Source organism: Opisthorchis viverrini (assembly GCF_000715545.1).
Source record: "Opisthorchis viverrini unplaced genomic scaffold opera_v5_386, whole genome shotgun sequence".
NCBI classification, from domain to species: domain Eukaryota; kingdom Metazoa; phylum Platyhelminthes; class Trematoda; order Opisthorchiida; family Opisthorchiidae; genus Opisthorchis; species Opisthorchis viverrini.
Genome location: NW_008752022.1, coordinates 116,480 through 135,768, shown reverse-complemented (window position 1 = coordinate 135,768; position 19,289 = coordinate 116,480). Strand labels below are relative to the sequence as shown.

General features: G+C 44.3%; 1 protein-coding gene across 1 annotated transcript in view; it reads left to right on the top strand.

Moving 5' to 3' along the window:
- The window catches only part of T265_10413 (hypothetical protein), a gene marked incomplete at both ends in the record, with an annotated part of 77,033 nt that overhangs the window by 17,987 nt on the left and 39,757 nt on the right, over positions 1–19,289 (top strand). The window contains 2 exons of the mRNA XM_009176779.1: positions 12,350–12,628; positions 12,754–13,115. Of these exons, the coding sequence (XP_009175043.1) occupies positions 12,350–12,628; positions 12,754–13,115 (641 nt within the window). The remainder of the gene's footprint in view (positions 1–12,349; positions 12,629–12,753; positions 13,116–19,289) is intronic.

Sequence of the window (19,289 nt, the reverse complement as noted above, 5' to 3'; positions counted from 1 at the left end):
TGGTCGCAACAAACCGTAAGTCAAAACCGTCTAGATTTGAGTAGCTTGTTAGGCATTATGTATTCTGTCTGCAGTTTACTTTATAGTAAAATTCCGTGGCTTTTGCTGTCTGCGATACAAATTCGGAGTACATTCGACTATCACCTGTGTTAAGCACCGGTTGACTAAAATGATGTCGACTGATTTACGACAATTCTGGATTGATGTTTCTAGCCTCACCTGGGCCTGGAAAGTGCCGCTAATCGTGATTTAGTTCAAAATATAGGGCCGCATACAGAGGGTAGAGTCTGTTTGTCAAATAGCTCTTGAATTTCGGTTGGCTTTTTCCACGAATCTGGTTTCCTGGGCGAATTAGTTTACGGATGACTAAATCGGTGATATTGACGTTGCTCGTTTCAAGTATACAGACCTCGTCATCCGCATCAAACAGGACCTAACTGATACATCTTTCAAGATGTGGCTTACCCTTGTGAAGCATTATTCACTACTTATAAGTAGTCTTATTATTATCAGGACTATTCTGTTTCGTGGCGGAAAAACTAGACCGATAGAAGTTTCTCGCAATATATATAAAGCACCGCACGATGTAAGTAAGGCTGAAAAGTGCCGATTTAGAATGTAGCTTCAGGTGTATATCCAGGTGGGATTTAGCGGCGCTCAGTATTCGCAAAATGAAATTGACTTTTCGAAGGCTACGACGTGTCCTTGATGCACTAAAGGAGACAGACAGTTGAGTTCATAGTACGAGTTCAGACTTTTGAGTCCCATATACGCACCTCAGGAAACTATTCCACCAGACGTTTTCCGCTGAAGGTATGATTGCGTCAGTTGACAATGAAATTTAGTGAGCTTCAGAAATATGGACGTAGATGAGTTGGTTTTTGGCTTGGGTACATACGCAACAAAATGCAACATTTTGGCGCAAAAACTTTTATTGCACTCGCAAAGGTTTTGCATTGTGCGGTCAATGGGCCCTGGATTTAACCTAGTTTACCGTTAATACCACACTGTACGTGTTTTGAAATCCAGCTTTCGCAGACAAACATCTTTTCATTCCCCACCCGAATCGGCCTTTAAAGAACAAGAATTTCCTCTGCCTATGGGGAGACAGCCCGACTTCACCAGTTCGCTGACGCTCCCTCATACATCACTGAACGGCTCACTTAAAAACAGTTGGAAAATCCTGTCACATTCAGGCAGCTATTGTTGAAACCGCTAATATTTCACGAGTTTTGCGTTAAGTTTAGACAGCGCGTTGAAAAGTTCAAGAAAAGACATTTCCCAAACGTATTGTTTGGTCAGCGCAACATCTTGTGTAAGTAGTGCGATCCAGTCATTGTTTATGACTGAAGTCTATTGGACGTTTATTAGTATCTTTACTGTTACACGCCCATTGTATGGACAAAGTCACCAGACAGGTTACAGGGGGAACGAACACTCGTCACGATTCACCCACTTTAGTCAGCAATCTTTGTGTGAAGATGAAGTCACGTGATTAGTTCTCACGTCCTGCGTGACATGTTGCATTGGCAATGGATGACGTTAGTCACATCATCAATCGGTGTGCAAACTGTTCAGTTTTTCTCACGCACACACACACGGAACAAGCATCTCCTTACTTGTAAGAATATCAGTTCCGGAGCGGCGCACAACCAACTGTGTCACAGGAATATATTATGCCTGTAGAACACGAACATGTTCTCTGTGGACGAAACACGGAGCATATCGTGAGAGTTTGGTTGCGTCCAGTGGAGTCAGCTTGTTTACTAACCAACAGTTTCAGATGTTTGACGTTTCCGTTCCATCCTTGGCTTGTACTGTCGTTCGTGTTAGGGTGCTAAAAATATACGGACAACCTGGGATGGGTATCCACAGTAAGAATCATTGTTGAACGATCTACGCGACAAAGTGGATTGTAAGCGTTTTGTGCAAAATGCCTGTAACTACTAAGTTACAGCGTCCTTGATGAAATGTTGCTTTTCTGTTGATAAAATCTTTCCAACGGTCACTCTCAGTGATTTTTAACCTGGTCTTAAATGATTCTCAGTTGCGATTTCACCCTTTGCATGAAGCCAGTCTATGTTGAAAATACTCATCAGCAGTATCTCACGAAGCTTTAGTAGGGATTTTTGAACCTGCGTCCTACTGGGTAGTAGTTTCAATACTTAACCGTTTACCCATGTTGTAAAAGAACTTGAACAAAGACTTATCGATCGCCACGCGTTCCATTGTGCATCATAACGAATGTTTCCGCCAGGCATCTTCTCCTGTTTCTGGAACCCGATCGACAGATTAAGTCGTGACCACCCATTGGAATTATCAAACTGCTCTTATTCGCATTTCAAGTTCAGGCCTTCCGGTGGACTGGCACTGCTTCGTAAAAGTACAGTCGGACGCGTCTTTCCTGCGAACAAATCTGACATCATCTCAGTAACTCGTGTGGAAGACAATTAAATCCCATCGACTCGACTTGAGATGCTCATGCCGTCAGATGTTTCTCGAACTGCCTGCCTGAAACTTACTCGCTCTTGTGTGCTGGATTTTCTTGGTTGCGGTTTTGTCAACTTCCCTGACTCCCCTTACTTCAAGACGATGCTCCAATACGTCCATTTCAACGATTTCCGCTAGTGAGCACAACTCGAAACTTCCTGACTGTTTCATCTAGGGTGATAAGTCCTTCGCCCAATGCTTTTTGTGCTCTCAATTGGGTCATATTCATCTCGAATGGTGTGGTGGTTACTCCCCACATATTGCTACTCATGATACTGACAAACGTTTGGTTAAATTTATCGAAATAACCTGAAACGGATGTCAATGCCACCGCTAAGGTCGATGAAAGACGCTGGATAGTTCACTAAAGTCTTCATCCTTCTTGGAGCTCGTTAAGTGGGTGCATTTGGTGAATTTACATTCAGCTCGATTTCGCTTGAACACCAATTTGTAGTATGCTGCGGCAAACACTCCGTCGCAAACAACGTTTGTGCCGGTATCAATTTCTTATCGCACGAGAAACATGGGGGGGGGTTGTTTGTTTCATCTCTAGATGTGAGCCAGCGTCACGACATCCTTCTTACAAAGCACGCACTGTCGCACGATCCCTTTCTACATTCGCAAAATAGCGTATCCTTGTTTTCGGAGAGACAAAAATAAACTGGACACACGATTTAGTATAAATCACCTTTTGTTGGATTTGTAAACGTCATACCATAGATCAGTCACTTCCAGGATTAGATTACTTTTTATAGTATCGTTCATAACTGAGGGACTGAGTTGCATAGCTACGGGTTTTGGAAAGAAATGCACACTTGAGCAGGACAACAGAAAGATCACCTGTGATTTGGCGCATTCTTCAACAAAGTTCCATCTGGTGAGTAATCTTCGAAACAACTGGAGGGAGCGAATCAGTTTGTTGCGATCGATCTGGGAAAGCCGCGCGAAAATCTTACTCACCAACCCGCGTCGGTATTCCAACCTTTATGACATAAAATATTCAACACTCCGTTTTTGACGGGACAACCCGTACACACTGTCATAAATCGCCAAAGCAAAACGGGGCTGCCAGTTCCCCCCCTTTGGGTTTTTACATGCCGGTAAAAATTCCGAGAAACCTACACATGGGGAAATCTAACAGGCCCGTGTTCTATTCCGACAGACTGTCAGATTAGCTGATCATGTTCAACCTGCCTCGTGAATCACTGCCCATGTTTTAAGCATAAAATATCTGATTTGAGCGTAAGAAAATAATTTATTGGCAAACAAGATGAAATAAAAGTGAACGGTTGGTCAGCCTTGGAAAATTTGTTTCCGCGCCGCGTGATGGTATGGCCGACCAATCGGAGGGGTGGATGGATTTTTTACAGTTTGCACAGCGCATCGCAACATACGACTGGGAACTCAAGGTAGGAAAATCGTGGATTATTGGTCTAGATCATAACAGGTTCTTATATTTTACCCCACTTCAAACAAGATTGTGCTTACTCTTGTAGTCTATGTGGATCAAGTTTAATAAGCCGTTAGGCGTCGTACGTGTCCAATCCAGTGGTGAATTTCCAGAGTTGGCCAGTTTTTCGACATTACCAAGTGGAACTCTACGAGCATCGATGCCGAATGTGACGAAGTTTCGTGTTCAAACAAGCAACAGCCCTCATAATGGTTAGTAATTGCGCATTTAGTTGACTTTTCATAGGCTACTCACTGCCTTTTTAATCAGAAATTGAAATCGTGTTGCCCCCTAAACCGTACCCCCTAAACCGTGCCCCCTTAGGGTAATCAATAAGCGTTTCTCATATTGGCTGGTCTTGGAAAAACGAAGTCTCCTTTATCTAGATGTAGCACAGTGTTTATAAATTTGCTGAAAACTCTTCGATAGCCCACGATCGGTTCCCCCTAATTGGGACTCGTCAGTTAGGCACGGTGGAAACATCAAAGACCACAGATTCTGCCGCATTCAGTTCAGTCTCTCGGTACAACGAAGTTAGTGTGCGAATTTGGGTACTTGAAGTATTCCATCTAATATGGGTTCAATTAGAACATAAGGTTGATGGAAACTCGGGGACTGTGCCTAATTGATGAGCCCCAAAAAGGTCTGAACCATTTGTGCACTTTCAGATAGTTTCACCTGGGTGCACACTGTTTCGAAATCTGCTGATCGTTACGAGTTCATTCATCTTTGTTTCGTCCAATGTGCGGCAAGGAACCGCACCAGTCCTAACTAGTTCATTTCGGATAGAAATAACCTGTGTCAAAAATTGTAAAACAAACAAGCATCTAAGATCTCACCAACAGAACGGTATTTATACATTCTGATGTAGTTATATCGGACTCTGCGAAGTTCGCTAGAATGATTCTTAGATGAGGTGATATAGCTGAAAATGCTACGTTTTTTGCCTGCCTAGAAGCATCTCATTTTGTTTTTTAGTGAGTCAGAAACCTTGGATAAAATGTTAACTAATCGGATAGCTGGGCATCACGTGTACTTGGCAACGAAGCTCAGATTATACCGACATTACATCAGTACAACGCGCAACGTCACATTAATAACGTTGGGCCCAACCTATTGGAAAAAGTCCTCTTTTCGTATGTTAGAGTCAAAGCAACCTGTTTTCCACACCGCCGCAGCCACAAACCAGCGACAGCTGGCCTCATTCTTAGGTATCATCACAGTCGAAGCAGGCGGTAGTTTATGTCACGATGGTTACGCCACCAGTAGGTTATGTGTAGACTTTTGCAGGCACACATCCACGTGTCAGGTCCCCCGATGGCATCGGCTTGACTTGGTGGCGTCCCGTTGAATGGATCCTATCAGCAGCTTCTGTAACAGAAATCTTGTTTTTGTTTGTAAAGACGTAGTGGGTATCATGACTCATCCATCTGTAGCAAGCAGACGAAGCTCTGATGTGTCAGAGAGGCCATCTCGAAATCCGAAACTGAGCCACGATGGACTAAGTAATCCATCCTAATTCAGCAAAAACCACTAAGACCCTTAATCTTATCTTTACGCATTCACGTCATAAATAGTTTTGAGCTCGAGGTAGTTCGGCGGTTAGGAGTAAAACTACTGACCGTATGGTCTGTGGTTCGAACCCGACAGCTTCTACCTTGACCAGGGCAACTTGGCAGTATCTCATCCCTCGTGCTTTCTTCTTACGGCATGGCAGCTCTGCTCCAGGTCGCGTTGCAGCTCAGTGATTATCATTGCTTTATTATTAACTAGTCAGTGAACAGGCGCAGCACAGAAAATGCGGCTCCGTAAGACGGACAAGGCTGGGGATACTCTGAAGACGTCACAACATGAGAGAAATGTTTGACTGGCATGGAGTGAAATTAGACTTGTAAACTATGTAATTTTCATGCTATGGTTATCCAAAAAACTGCAAAGTTTGCGAAGCTTCCGGAAAGCACTACTCATAAGGTTGCTGAAAACTCTTCGACAGCCCACGACCTGCTTCGCCCTTCTTGTGACTCATCAGGTAGGCGCAGTCCCCGAGTTTCCGTCAGCTTTATGTTCTACTTGAAACCAAATTACACGAAATTGGCGAAATACGCTCATTTGCAAACAAATTTGGTTTTGCGAGAGACTGGCCTAGAGTCCAGCTGAATCTCTCGTTTTTGATGTTTCCAGATATTACCTAACATAACAAACGCAAGATTCAGCTGGGTTCTAGGTGAGTCTCTCGTAAAACCAAATTTGTTTGCAAATGCGTGTATTTCGCCAATTTGCGTAGCTTTGTGAGGGAGTTCTCTTCTCTATCAATAAAGCGTTTCCGGGAAAGTGAAAAGTGATCCTTAACATGGGGTGACTTCTGAACGAAAGCGAACGTATGGGGAAAGCGAAAGTATTTCCACAGGAAAATATCTCCGTTGATGACAGAAGACTTCAACCCCTGAAAGAAGACCACATTTGGTCCGCCGTTTTAGTTGGTTTTCCCTAAGAGGACTAACTGCGAAATAGTCCGTCATTGTTGGCAAGGCCAAACAGGACCTGAGGGTTTTGAAACTCAGGTGTAAACAGCAAGAAAATTACTTGTTAGCCATTTTTCACTCGTCTGCCTTTGGGAGAAGACCAAGAAGGGTTATTTTGACAAGTTGAACAAGACTTTCAATCTAGTGGAATTGCTAGTTTCTTTCCTCAAACGAAAATGTATTATTTCTTCCCCGTCTGCTACAGGCTGAAAGAAACGTGGATGAATCAAAATACCCGGAGTGTTTGTCAGTCAGGCAGAGCCACGAGCGACTTTAAAGTGGTGGTAGTAGTAGTTTGTTTCTTGAATAAATTACCCAGTCCGGCTTGTGTTCATACCTGGTACAAACTATATCACGCAAGAGAACTATACGTACGTCTACAGTGTACTCGGTCCTTTCTGCACACCGCTTTCAGGCGGAAGTCCATCTAGACCCTAGGGAACCAGTGTCAATCGCAGTCAACCGCTTTGTTAGCACCTACGGTTCGTACATTCCCCCAGAATCGCCTTGATTTCGTGGTTTGCGTACTTGGAAGTTCAAATCAAATAAAAAACTACTTAAACAGACCCTTACTAAATGCACTCACGTTCAAACTAATCTAAATTTAAGGAGACTCAACTGAGTATCCGCTGAATTTCTCGTCCATTTTTCAACTGAATATGCTACACAAAGATCACCAAGTTTTGAGATGTCGCAATACATTGTGTATACGTAATACATTACTCCTAAGATTGCTGAACACCCTTCGTCGTGGGCGAATTTGGGTTCAAGTAGAGCATAAGATTGACGGAAACTCGGGGACTGCGGCTGCCTGATGATGAAGGGCGAAACCGGTTGTGGGCTGTCGAAGAGTTTTCAGCAACTGTGTGAGCCATGTTTTAGTTTAGGGAAAATTCTCGTAAAGTTGTTGAAGCCCCTCCGATAGCCCACGCCTTTCTTCGGGCTTATCAGGCGGTCGCAGTTCCTGAGTTCCCGTTAACTTTATAGTCTACGTGAACCCGAATCGGACGCAATCCGCGAAATACAGTCGCTTGCACACCAAGTTGTCGAACAGTTTTCGGCAACCTTATGAACAGTTTCCCACAAGAGAATACACAGCGATATTTCAGAAAGTAACACATGAGGTGGCCGATACACAGCACAGTCACTTGAGGAATATCATAACCGAGAGATCCAGCTGGGACTCATTTGAGCCTCTCGTAGAAGAAACTTGTGTTCAAACGAGTGCATTTCGTAAACTTCGTACAGCTTGGGTTCAAGTGGAACATAAATTTGACAGAAACTTGGGGACTGCACCTACCCTATGAACCCCAAGAAGGGCAAAACTGATCATGGGTTGTCGAAGGGTAATCTGTAACCTTATGAGTAGAGTTCCTTAAAACAAAGTGACTTTAATTTTTAAACAACTTTGGGGCAACCAGCCCATTTTAACATGCTTTCATTCCAGGAAGTGTGCTTGTTATGCTATTCCACAAATAGAATTGCCGCAGGCTGTTTCAAGTCATTTTGGCCGCACGGACTGCCTGAAGCAGATGGCTTCTCCAATCTGGAGAGATACCCTCGCTTCCAGTCAAACCCAGACATGTTCTTTAGTCAGCTTGATCTAAGTGGTGTTTAACCATGTCCGATCTCTCCAAATTCCGGAGCCTCTGAAAGCCCATCGCAATCCAGCACACTAGACGTATATAAAAAAAACGTGACCATGTGATGTGGATTCCGAGGATGAGTGATGGGTGGCGCTATATTCTGTCTGAGTGTGAGTTAGTCACACTACGCGGATCGAACGCTCTTGGTCGAACTGTTTAAGAGTTCAAACTACCAGAAGAGAGGTCGCTGTCTCGAAAATCCCTGGAATTTCGTGAGATGCTTTCAGCTGCTTGTTCCCAGTAAGGATAAAGCAGCCGTACAGTGCTCCACAGTCTTTTCCGTATAATAGTTAGCTTCACCTGCAGGACGGGATCTAAGATTCGCTGATTAATCTCCGCCGAGCTTGACAGATATCTTGCAGAGGTTTCTCCACCAATCTAGAAGACAGTGTTGGAAACCATTCCACCGTGGTACCCACATAATTTATCATCACGTCCAATAGGTATAACTCGATTTATTGATTGTTTGGAGTGATAGGCCCATTGGTTAGAGCGCAAATTTACTGACCAGAAGGTCAGTGGTTCGAACCCAACCTCTTGACTTCCTCCGTCTGGGCTTGGACAACCTGGCAGTGTTCTAGCCCTTGTGCTTTCTTCTGGTGGCATGGCAGTCAGGCACCGAATGGACACTGCAGCTGAACGACAGGCTTGTAATTCGTGTTACCTTGTGGTCTGATTAACTCCTATTTGGTTGTTCCACTAGGAAGGTTTATTTCGATAGTTCTGTTTTGTTATTCTGAAAAAATTGAAAGAAATGGGCCTCTAGGGGTAGACATTACTCCGTCTTGCATATGTTCGGCTAACTTTCCCAATTTGATGAGCATTTTCTTCGTGGGTCCACGAAGCATTTAGGAGATCATTTTTGACGGTTCCTGCCGTGAACCGCGTTTACATATCTGGTTTCGAAGGTCTAGCTTCTGTGTTCTCGTGTTATGATAAAACAGGATGTCCAAAATTCATAGCTTTCCAATTTAGCCTCCATCACTTCCAAGTTTTCCACGCAGACTTACTAGCACTGGTGAGTCGTAGGGTCGTGAAAACCTGTGCGGTTCGTCGATGCATCCTTACCTTTACGACAGCTTGTCGAGCAGGGCTACACATATAAAAAGCCAACAGCCATTGCCTAAAAGCAGGATTATTCTTAGTCGATTGTGATGGCTTGTGATGATGTCGCTCCTTGGAAGTTGCACTGAACAGAATCGCCACACGTCTGCAATACCCACGGGCGCGTGAGTGCATGAGTTCAGCACCACGCTATCGTAAGAGCTGTCCTCTTCAACCTCGTAATCGAATTAGTATTCGACGAAACGCACGCCTCCTACCGCCAGCTTTTTTCAGGAGAAGACATGGAGAACGCAGACGAGATTGCACTACCTGGTCCATACTCTATCCGGAGAGAAAATACACCAAATAATGTGACCAATGTCACCACGCTTTTTGCACCTACAAAGTGCAAAGTGCTCTTAAGGGACTTGGAGGTTGGACCACCAAAGCTGGTCATAGCACTATATAGGTAGTCAACGGATTTACCTATGAGGGTAGGTGCATCTTATCGGACATACGCTCATCAGGCCAGGTAGCCAATTGCTCCATCGTGCCGTGTTTGTTGAGGAAGGTTCCGACGGAAAGTTGGACCTGGAGACGGTGAACAAAAAATATGGCGACGAATCTTGGCTGCACTGGTGCATGTCGTCTGTGAGGTTAGGCTATCAGAGACTCACCACCACACCAATGATTTGGGGTAAACATCAGCATGGTAATTTCAAGCAACCAGCGAAGCTGTTCTATCTCTTCTTTTATCCTGTTTTTTCGTTCACACCGCCATAAGCTGCCGCGCCCCAAACCGTCCTACAAAATTACTCGGGTCGCATTTTTCAGCGTATTACCATATTACAGTGTATTACCGCACTATTTTATTCCATCCCCCGTGCATGAGGTTTTACCGAGACCCGCTAGAACAGTAGTTGTGCTTCTCGCGATCTGGTCGTCGGACGAGCACCGGGACGTTCACCTAGGTTCACCTTGGTGGCGTGTGTCTAAAAAAATGGACATGATCTATTATCGCACGATCCACCCCTCCCCTCGGATGACACAACACTGGTGCCCGGTGTTCGAGTTATCCACTGACAATACGAAGGATGGTCTTCTCAGCTTGATGAGAACCAGAGATTCGTAAGGATTAGGTGACTGACAAAAAACCGTAAGCTGTTAAATTCACGGTCCGTTAGATACAGGGATTTCGTGAAGTGGTATTGATCATTTGACTTGACTTTTCCTGCCTCCAGGACGAACATATTTGTTGTTACAGAGGTGCATTAGTGAACCACTTGCGACTGTGCAGTCTATCTCCCGGTTATGGTACGGTTCATCCTTGGTTTTGCATTCAAACCAAAAGTTTTCAACGAAGATACCAAGGTTAGATTTTCACCGTTGTCCTGTTTTTATGATCAGTCCCGTCTCACTCACTGAACGGTTTTCCACGTCTGCAGTTCCTCCCAACTGGGTCAGTAGAACATCTATTTATTGATCAGTCGATCGAATATGGATTTACTTACCGTGAATATTCCTCACAAGGTGCATAATACGAAGTAAAAAATAATATCAGTTTTTCGTTTTCTTTTCTGGCCTAAAAAATGCATAATAAATTATAGCCTACTTCCATTTATATTTCTCAGAGGTCATTAGGGAATGCACAGGCTTGCGATGTCGTTCGCTCACTGGCAGTTTGGAAAATATGCTTTGCCGGCGCAGTTTTTGGTCTCCAACACAGCCTTTGCTCTCTGCTTTTACGGGAGTTTGTTACGTCAGGAAAGGAGGACGAGTGTTCAAACGAGAGTTATTTCAATTCGAATTCTAAAAACCCTGCTATCACCAACAACTAATCAAAATCACCCAGTAGGGCTCAAATCGTTCGTGGTGCTGCCTGACCTGGAAGTCTAGACAGGTGCGTGAATCGATCGATACAACTAGATCATTTGCCGGGTCATCGCTCAGGCCGTCGGGCAGACCGATCACATCGCTGGAGCGTGAACACATTTGCCTGTTCAGTGCAACCTATCATTTCTGCAAGATCTCGGAATCTCGCCCATAAGGGATCTCACTGACAAGTGTAAAATTCGCTTGCAATGTCCTGACCGTATTTCTTCTAACTGAAGGCCTGAAGGGTTTCGCTTTCCTCAATAAAGTCCGAATTTCACGTGTGTGTAGTCGATGCTATGGATGCATGTACGTGTTTTGATGTAATAACTAATAATAAATAATCGTTCAGCTGTAACAGCCTCTCGGTGCCTAGTTGCCATGCTACCCACGAGGCATATTTAATGCCAGGTTGCCCAAGCCTAGACAGGGGCCGTCAAGATACTGGGTTCAGATTCGAACCGTGCATCTTTCGCCCTTAACCACACAGTCATCTGGAGCTTGATGCTGTTTGAACTGGAGTGATGAGTCTATAGGTACGCGCCTGTAAGATTACTTCGAACTCGACGTAAACGATCTTAGCCGCAATGGACATCACTGAAGTTTCTAATCGATCCCCGGGCCTCACCAGCGTTCATTTCACTTGGCTAGGCCAAATTAGGACACTCAGAGGAGGCTGACTGAAAACTGAAGCAGTCCGCATTAGATAACAGTTTACCTCTAACGCCTACCGCTCTACGTGGACCCAACTGAAACCAGTCACACGTATTGAGCAGAATAACTCTAGCCTGTTAGCCGTCGGTCGCTTGCCATCGAGGAATCATTCAGGTTTGCAGTTGACCCAACTACACCACTATTGAAGCTGCAGTTTGACTGGCCGGTCAGTAGATGAAGTACACCGCCTGTGTGAAGTAATCTAGAGTCAACCAACTGGTCGACGCCCGTCCAACTAAACCGCATTTAGAAGTGTTCGCACACTGTGAAGTATACTGTTTCACTGCTGTAGATTAAGTATGAATTCATGTGTACTTAGAAGAATACATGGCGCTAATGCTGCCTAGTCCACAGCGCTACTCGTCATGAAAATGGGCCGATCCACGTGACCCGGTGTAATTGTATGAATATCCTATCTGTTTCAAGTAACCAGTTGAAACAGTACCCATCGTCTGGTTCCCAATATCCCTCCAGGATGCCCCCATATGTTCCAACTTATCAATCTGGTCTGATAGTTTTCACCGAAACCACACGTGCTAACGCCCAAATTTTCTGTTATTAAGTCTCAATTCACCTCACCCTTTTCGCCTATTTTTTTTCAATCATTGCAGTTTCTTCATGGCTTGGAGGCACAGTAGCTGCTGCCAGTAACGCTCAGAACGGGATACAACTCGGCTGTGATCCAAGGTATATCTACGCCCCAGAGCCAATTAATCAGACAGATGGTATCAGGCCGACAGACAGCAGGCCACTTCACTCACAGAACCTTTTGGGAACTGGGCAATGCGCTCTGTACACCGGTGCTTCCATGCAATACACATCGGTTGATGCATGCATTGGCCAAGAAGAGGGTGCGTGTCTGGCCGGATTCAGTGCAGATGTGGAAACCGGTGAGTCATCCACATAAATTTATTAGGACGATCGATCGGTTAATGTGGAATGTTTCTGGTTTACGGGAACCAAATTACGTCCTATTGAAAAAAGCGTTGTATTTTTTCGCCCCGCGCATTGGCAGGCACTGCGTTTGGAGAAGCACATGTCGTTCTGGGGATGCCTGGCAGTTATCTCACTGAAGGCAACGTTTTCCTCGGCCATTACCGCGGGCGTGAGTTGGTCAACGCGATGCGCTTGAAGAGTTCACCGCAAGACTTGAAACACAAAGGTTTCAATCTCGGATACGCCGTCCTACTGGACGAACTTGTTCGTAAATCCGTGCCGCATCCAACTCCAGCACGACATCAGAACGGACCGGATGTCGAATCAGTTGGACTGGACAGACGAGTCAGGCTGAGCTTGCTCGTTTCCAGTTCAATGTGGTTAGACAATGACTATCGGGGAATCGTGATGATTCTTGATCAAGCTATGGATCTGGGTGGGGTAAGCAATTCTGTTCATGAGGAATGTTCCATATTTTCAGCGTTTCTGGTTACAAACAAGAAAATATATTCCTGCCGGATCTAATGTGTATTAGTTACTGAGACGTGAACCGTTTGGAAACCAGCAGTAATACAAAAGAAAAGAACAAAAATATTTTCTTCTTGACGGAACACTACCCATAGGTGTGGTGATTAGTTCATCAACCGGTCAGTGCATGTTTCCTCCCAGACAGCGACAGACCGCTTTAAAATACTTCGCAAAAAAGAAACGAGCAGCACTTCCCTAAAGGAGACTACTCACAATGTTGTTAAAAAAAACTCTTCAACCTTATGATTGGTTTCCTTCATGAAACTATGCTACGACATCTGGAATGTCGTTCCAACTGAAACATGAGGCAGCCTTTGTGCAGCACATTCAGTTGAAGAATATCATAAACGGGAGATTCAGTTGGCTCTCCCATGAAAATCAAACTGATCTGCAAATAAATGTATTTGTCGAAACCAGTGCAGTTTGGCTTCAGTTGGAACATAAGGTTGACGGAAACTCGGAGACTGCGCGTACCTCATGAGACCCAAGAAGGACGAAGCCGATCGTGAGATGTCGAAGAGTTTTCAGCAACCGTATGAGTAGTTTCTTTTATGGAAATGTACTACAATATCTCGAATATCGTACCAACTGAAACATGAGGCGGTCTGTGTGCGGCACATCCAAATGAACGAAACATTCAACCGAACATACAAGTAGAATTATCTCGATGGTTCTCCACCCATCCTGTTTGTTGCTTTAGTTAAAGGAGCGGCATTTAATCACTTGTTAGTGTACTTCTTGCCCACTTAGTTTTTAGTTGCACACTTTATGGATCAAGATCACCAGGAGGCAAACAATTGTTATTGGTTGAAGTTACTACCCTTTTCGTAGACATATGAATTAGGAATCATCGCTCACTCCGAATCCTTGCTTTGCGCTGAACATCGTGAAACGGAGTCTTGTTCGGTGCTCGTTCGAACCCACGGTTTAATGCAATTTACTACACTACTGAGTGCCAACCACAAAAAAGTGAAATATTGATTTTCAAACAAGCTGAAAGTTCGGTCACCTCGGTGTGGTTACACTAATGTACAGTGTATTGATTCGTAGGTGCCGCTATATTGGATGCATTCTCTGACAGCCAGGTTGCTGCTAATGTGACTAGATGTGATTGGTGCTCATCCATCTACATCTGAAATCCATCCGGTTTTCCAATTACGCTTCTGATTTTGAGCGCGGCCAGCTGCAGTCCTCGGTCTCCTCTTGCAGTCTTAAAAGTACTCGTTGTCATGGCACTAGTGCCTTACGGACTACCCGGAGATTCACGTGTATCATACTTTGCTCTTCGCTTTCGCGGTCTCTTCCTTCATCCGCTCAAAGACTTCTTTTATTCGAACTCTGTACTTTGGATTCAGGTTCCGACTTGGTGATACTGCCGATTCCGGACCTCTCTTTTCCCACAGAGCAGGACTATGACTACTGTCGACAAGTTGTACGTCATCTTCAGCTATTCTAGTCTTTTGTCATGTGGTCTAGATCTAGCTTAGAATAAGTGTATGATGGGTATGTCATCTTCTGACCCGTTTACAATGTCGCGATGCATTGGAGGACATCCGAAATTCGACCTGACTGACCCATTCTTTCGGCTCGTCAGAGTGTGTGCCGTAAGAAGGTGCATCCAATCTATCAAGATGATTGGTTTCTCGTAATAAGCGTTCAGCTGTAACACCATTCCTGTACCTAGCTTTCATGCCACCCGTAGGAAGTACGAGGGCCAGAATACTGCCAGGTTGCCTAAACCCAGAGAGGGGAAGTCGAGAGCTGGAGGTCGGGTTCGAACCACGGACCTTCCGTTCAGTAACTTCGTGCTCTAACCATTGAGCCATCTAACAACGTTACCAAAAGCAACTAAGTCATGCGCTGTGCACGTCGAATCAGAGTCTACAGAAAAGCACATTCAGAATGGCGAAAAATACGAAGCGGACGCGACTAGATAAAAGATTACACATGGGCTTACGGAATCAGGAACGAGCTCTCTCCTGACTTGTCCACCAGTCCCGTGATCATCATCGGTGCGTTACATCTTGGCCCGCTTCGGATTCCTCGTGTTCATGGCGAGGTTACAGCTAAAAATGCGTTTTTCCCATGTGCCTGTTTTTGATCCTTAATCACAGGTCTACTTTCTCCTCGGATGTTAAAGGTTGCATGGACAAATCACTTTTGCATGTCGGCGGTTCTCGATGGACCGATCGTTATCCTAACAAAGCTTCAAATCGCGGGTCTTCATAATCACCTTTTCTTCTAGTTCAGAGGACGTAAAGGTTGCAACCTCGATCGAAAGGGCCTGTACTTCATCCATCCTCTGCCCAAGTTTAGAAATAGATTTTCTTGGGCTTTCGAAAATTCAGTTAGACTGTCGTTAATGAGGGCATCCATGACAGTTTGATTTCAAATGCAAGACAGCTTTTTGGACGAGTCTCGAAGTTGTCTAGAACACCGGTGAGCAAACTCACTTCAACTACGGGATTTATTGTGAATCGTACCGAATCTGTTTTGAGTTTTCGCTTCTGTTTCCCACGTGATCCGTCACTTCATTCATATTGGAGCCTGTGGTTTGATTTGGACAGTTCGACAGAGAAAACTGTAGCTAACTCGCAACCTAGTTCCGGTCATTAAATACGTAACTCACGTGGTGTTCACTTCTCCAATTTCGGGACTTTTCAATCGGAGGGATTATGGGTTTGAGATTGTGTGGTATGAGTGATGTTCATTTGTACTCGGCTTCCAAATTCAATCGATCATTAGACCTTCTTGTCTCATTCAAATTGATTTATGTGTACTTTTGTTAATACTGTGGCCGGCGTCTTGATTTACGCGATGCTTGAGATGATAACAGATTTGTTTGAATATTCCCATAGTTTGCACAGGGACGAACATTAGTGTTTTTGAGATCCCGTCAGCAGGATGGTACACATCCAAATAGGAGCATGCAATGAAATAAACAGCTAAGAAAGCGTAGAAACACGGACGATTAGTTGTCACAGTTACCCAACTCGCTCCTGCTGTGAAGTGGTCTACAGGACCATCGAGCGACCAAGTATGAAACACAGTTCCCTGTGTGATATCTCTTAACAGCATCGTATTCGCTGTAGCACACAAACTGGCTTCTTCGAGTCAGCCAGATTCGAATGCGTTGGCAATCTTTTTCGCGAAAAAAGATGATTCATAGCAAACGCAGCAAACGCTGTTTGAAGAGCTGATCCATCGAATGTAATGATAAAACTGGCATCCTGGAAGACAGATAAGTTATAAGGAACAATAAGCGTGGTTTACTTCAGGAGCAAACCCGAGATGCGACAAGTTTGATTTCACTAACAATAACTCAGAGAGATTTATAACTGCTTAATTCAGTCCAGGAATGACATTGTGATAGGTTTGCAGCGAAAAAAGAAAAAAAATATTATTTGGACTTTTGAACCTGTTGGGTTGTGGATTCTGCTTGGGGAAGTTAAAGTGAGATTATCAAAATACACTCATTTGCAAACCGATTTGATTTAGCGGGAAATTCACCAAAAACCCAGCTGAATCTCTCGTGGGCTGTCGAAGGATTTTCAGTAACCCTATGAGTAATATATTACGTCTGTTAAAGTGAGATTCTTGTTTTATTGATTAATTTGGTATTTTCTGTAGAGGTTGTTATAACAGTAATGGAAAGAACACGAACTGCATCAGCAAAGGTGGACAGACATAAGAGGTACGGCCTGTGAACTGGGTTTCCTTGATTAGGGCATTCGGCCTCAAGGAAGCATCTTGATATGATGGAAGTTTTCCCAGATTGTAACCCTCCTTGAGGGAAATGATCCCCCTGGCTCTCTAATTGCAAAAAAATAGTCTACAAGAGGAAACACCACGAGCAGAACGCAAGGTGATATAAACTTACTAGGAACCTGTCACGTTGCGTAGTTACCCTCACAGGTACCACTGCTAAACTGGTTCCTCGCATTCCCATGGACAGGAATTTTGCTTCGAATGCTGAAGTAGACCATGGTTGCAGCACACATTAAAATAGAACATGGAATAAAGCAACATACAATGAATCTGCGTTTCTAAACGTACAGGACAGAAGAACTGATGACGACTACACGGGTTCATTGTGTGTATTGGTGTGTCCTGGTCGAATATGTTTAAAAGAAATGAATATTTGACTATTATACTCCAAAAGGAGTGAAGAATTCCCCTAAACCTTCTCTTTTGTTGGTGGAAAAGTGTGTTATACAATATTTAATCAATCCTGTCCCCGTCATCCCGATGAAACACGCTATTCCGCGGAAATTTGAGTCATCTGCCAAAGACCATTGATTCCGTCGTAATTCTTTGGTCCCTGTGGTACCTAACTACACAGTGATTGAACTAGTCAGAATAAAAACCCACCACACTGTTACCGTGATCCCCAACTAAACAGGATAGACTGAATTCGAGCTGTCTGTAAGGTGACTTTAGCGGATCGTTACATTCACTTTACAAAACGATAACGGATAGACCAATTGGGAAACAGCCTGAAGTTCATGTGGGGTTGGTGAGTAACGCGCCACAGCTGATTGACAGGTGTGGGCAAAGCGGGTATGACTCATCTGTCAATCATGTGACACACTAAATTAATAACTCGGCCTCGGCACACGAACCACCTGAGACCAAGTGAGATATTACCTGAAGGGTTTAGTACTAAGCCTTGAAATCGATTCGATATGCAGGCATCGCACTCTTTAGCACGATCCTTCCCTGTTTTCAATGCGCATCTTATTTGGTAGCCTATTGAGAATTCGGCCATCTAAATGCCTCGAAACGCGCTTTCTTTGAGCTGTCACCACGTCAAATGTGATCAAACAAACCGTATGTCTAGTATGAAACGTCTGCCTGAATAGCCCAAAGAAGAATGAAACTGGTTGTGAGCTATCGAAGAGTTTTCAGAAAACTTATGAGCAGTTTTCCTGAAAGAAAATCTACGCTTTCGAAAAAGTTTGGTGACAATCGGCTGTTAGTCTTGTGGGTGAGCTAGTGCTAAGAAAGTTGTGTAAGAGGGATGCTGTGACCTTTGGTCGGTTGGGGTTTCCACCCCCATTCCCCGGTTTATTCTAATGATCCTAAGTGAATTGACAACCATACCGTCACGTCTCAACTCGGCTTATCTAAAACCGCTTTCCATACGCTCGCTAGCTCCACACCCTCGATTCTATTCACGCTGTGATGCTTAGTGATTTCCACCTCGGGTATCAGCCGTTGTGGTGTGAATCACAGTCCCCGTCTTAAGACTTCCACATTCTCCAGATCTATTCTATGTCCCGTGTCTAAGGCATGTGCCGCCATCGCTGAGTCTTTGACCAGCGTTTGGTATTCTTCTGCATTCCTTGGTGGTTTGTTAATCCTTGTATGCTCACCAATTCTGGCGTGCAATTCCCTGGAAGTTTGTCCTATATAAACCTTAGCACAATCTTTGCAGTTAATTTTGTACACAAAGTCCCTAGTCCTTTCAGCCGGCAGGGCATCTTTCAATTGCACCAAAACTGAGAGTAGCGTTTTTCCCTTCTGAAAAGCTACTCGAATGTTGGCTAAGTTCAACAATCTTCGAATAACCTCCGATGTTCCTGCTTTATATGGAATGACTGCTGTGCCAATCCATTCCTTACTGGGTCTAGATACTGGAGCCAATATCTTCCTTAGTTGTCGCCTAATCAAACTCACTGGGTATCCTATTTCTTGAAGTTTGTTGGCAATCTCGATTTGAGCTGCCGTCCGGTCGATCTCTTCTGTGCACAGCGCTCTAACTCGACGAAACATCGATGAGACAATGCTGGCGTACACGGACTTTGGGTGTGCTGATGAATAGCTTAAGACGGTCCCCGTGTCTGTTGGTTTCTGGTAGACAGTCGTTTTCAATTTCCCACCAACCTTATGTGTTATACAGCCCAGAAAGGGTAATGTGCCCGATGTGGACTCTATCTCCACGCTAAACTTAATGTGTGGGTTTAAACTATTGAGATAGTCGTGGAAGCTGTTTACGTTGTCTCGTTTGATCACAACAAACGTGTCGTCAACATAACGCCAAAAACTTTGGGTGGACAATGATATCCGGCCAAAGCTATTTGTTCG